The sequence below is a fragment of the Penaeus chinensis genome, chromosome 38 (assembly GCF_019202785.1).
Source record: "Penaeus chinensis breed Huanghai No. 1 chromosome 38, ASM1920278v2, whole genome shotgun sequence".
NCBI lineage: Eukaryota > Metazoa > Arthropoda > Malacostraca > Decapoda > Penaeidae > Penaeus > Penaeus chinensis.
Genome location: NC_061856.1, coordinates 16996258 through 16998052, shown reverse-complemented (window position 1 = coordinate 16998052; position 1795 = coordinate 16996258). Strand labels below are relative to the sequence as shown.

Below are 1795 nucleotides of genomic sequence, written 5' to 3'. Positions count from 1 at the left end.
CATTAATAAAAATAATAATAATAATAATAATAATAATAATAATAATAATAATAATAATAATAATAATAATAATAATAATAATAATAATAATAATAATAATAATAATAATAATAAAAAAAGCAACAACAACAACAACGAACATCATAATAGTGCTAACATAAACAAGAAACAATGACCAATAATAAAAAATACCAATCATCGTAAGAGTCCATTGTCAAAAAAGTATTTATTTTGTACTTTCTTTTCATCTACATTGCCCAATAACCTACAAACATTCAGAGGGTTAATTTACTTCTAAAAACATTTGATACTGACCAAGGCATGCTGTAATAGTTATGCCTACATACAAAAGGTATAAATTCCAAGGGCCCATGGTGATGCCATCTCTTTTTTTTTTCTTTTTTTCTTTTTTTTTTGACTGTTACCAAACAATTTTTCCCTTCTTCAGACACATGAATGAATTGTTTCCTTGCTGTTTGTATTTTAGCAACCTACCTGGTAAAAAAATAAATAATTAAATACAAATAAAAAATAAATAAAAATATATGATAAAACCTCAATTAACAATATGCTTATAGAAACACTAAGTGTTTCTGAATCCACACTTGGGTGAACTTCCTGTTATTAATCATTACACAAGTTCCTTTCCTGAATATATAAAATAATTATATTTCAGTAATTACCCTTTGAAAAAACAATCCATCAAATGCTACATATAAGTTACCTCATTATACATCAATAATCTTGTATACATTAATGTATAAATATACATATCTAAACAAGTACATAAGTTTTCCGAAGTTTTTATTTTTGTTTTTGTTTTTTTTTAACCCCCTTTTCTTTGTTTCACAATTCACTCTGTCTTTCATTTTGTGATCAGTTAAAATGATTTCTCAGTAATCAGTAAGGTTACACAACATAAAAAGATTTCCTTTTTTTCTGGTTTTGCTTTTTGTTTTTTTTTTACACTTTTTAGAAAACACAAAAGAAAATAATCTTTGAATGCAAACTTTTATCTATTAAAATTGCTAATAAGCAAGGAATCTCCTGACAATTTACAAAGAATATAATTTTGTGTTTTCATAGAGCAATAAAAGATATATGGTATATTTGATTTTCAAGAGTCAACCTCATGGCATTCTTAAAAATCTCTGCCTCATCCACATCACTTTCTTACCCCTTCATCTTTAATGAGTATTAACTGCCTTCTTGCTACCTAGTCAATCCTCTCAAGAAACTCATTAACTTAAGAACCTAACAGGGGGTAAAAAATCAAAATAAAAAACTTCCAAGGTACTTATTCCTATAAAATGGGGGTTAAACCCACTATATTTAAATGTTAATGACATCTCCAAAGAGCTCCTCTGTAAAACACGAACTCTATAACTGTGGCAGCTGCTCCACAGGTGTATAGAACTTGAAGTCTTCTGGGAAAAGTTCCTTTGCTCTTGGGTACATAAGCTTGTACGACTGTCTGATGGTGACATCTGCAACACCAGCAATATCACCAATTTCCTTCTGAGTTCGCTTGTCCTCTGAAGCCTGAGAATGTTAAAAAGAAAATGTATTAAATTTCACTGATACTGAACAACATATTCTATTAATCTATATATAAAGACTATTTTATAGTGACGCTGGTTTCAGCGTCATGAAGAACCAGTAGAATATACTGTGGGGGGAGGGGGGAAGGGAGGGAGGAGTTCCGAGACACTTCAGACACCTTAAATGGAGAACCGGACCAGCATATCTCACCCGTCAGCCAATCATTGTTGGGTTACCTCAATGGTGATTGGCT

At 30.1% G+C, this 1795-nt stretch overlaps 1 protein-coding gene across 2 annotated transcripts in view; it reads right to left on the bottom strand.

The window, feature by feature from the left end:
- Positions 1–209: 209 nt before the first annotated feature.
- LOC125046011 (transcription initiation factor IIB-like) overlaps positions 210–1795 on the bottom strand; it is a 19905-nt gene continuing 18319 nt past the window's right edge. For both annotated transcript variants that reach the window (XM_047643599.1, XM_047643600.1), the window contains exon 7: positions 210–1542. In XM_047643599.1, coding sequence (XP_047499555.1) covers positions 1381–1542 — 162 coding nt within the window. In that variant the 3' untranslated portion in view covers positions 210–1380. The remainder of the gene's footprint in view (positions 1543–1795) is intronic.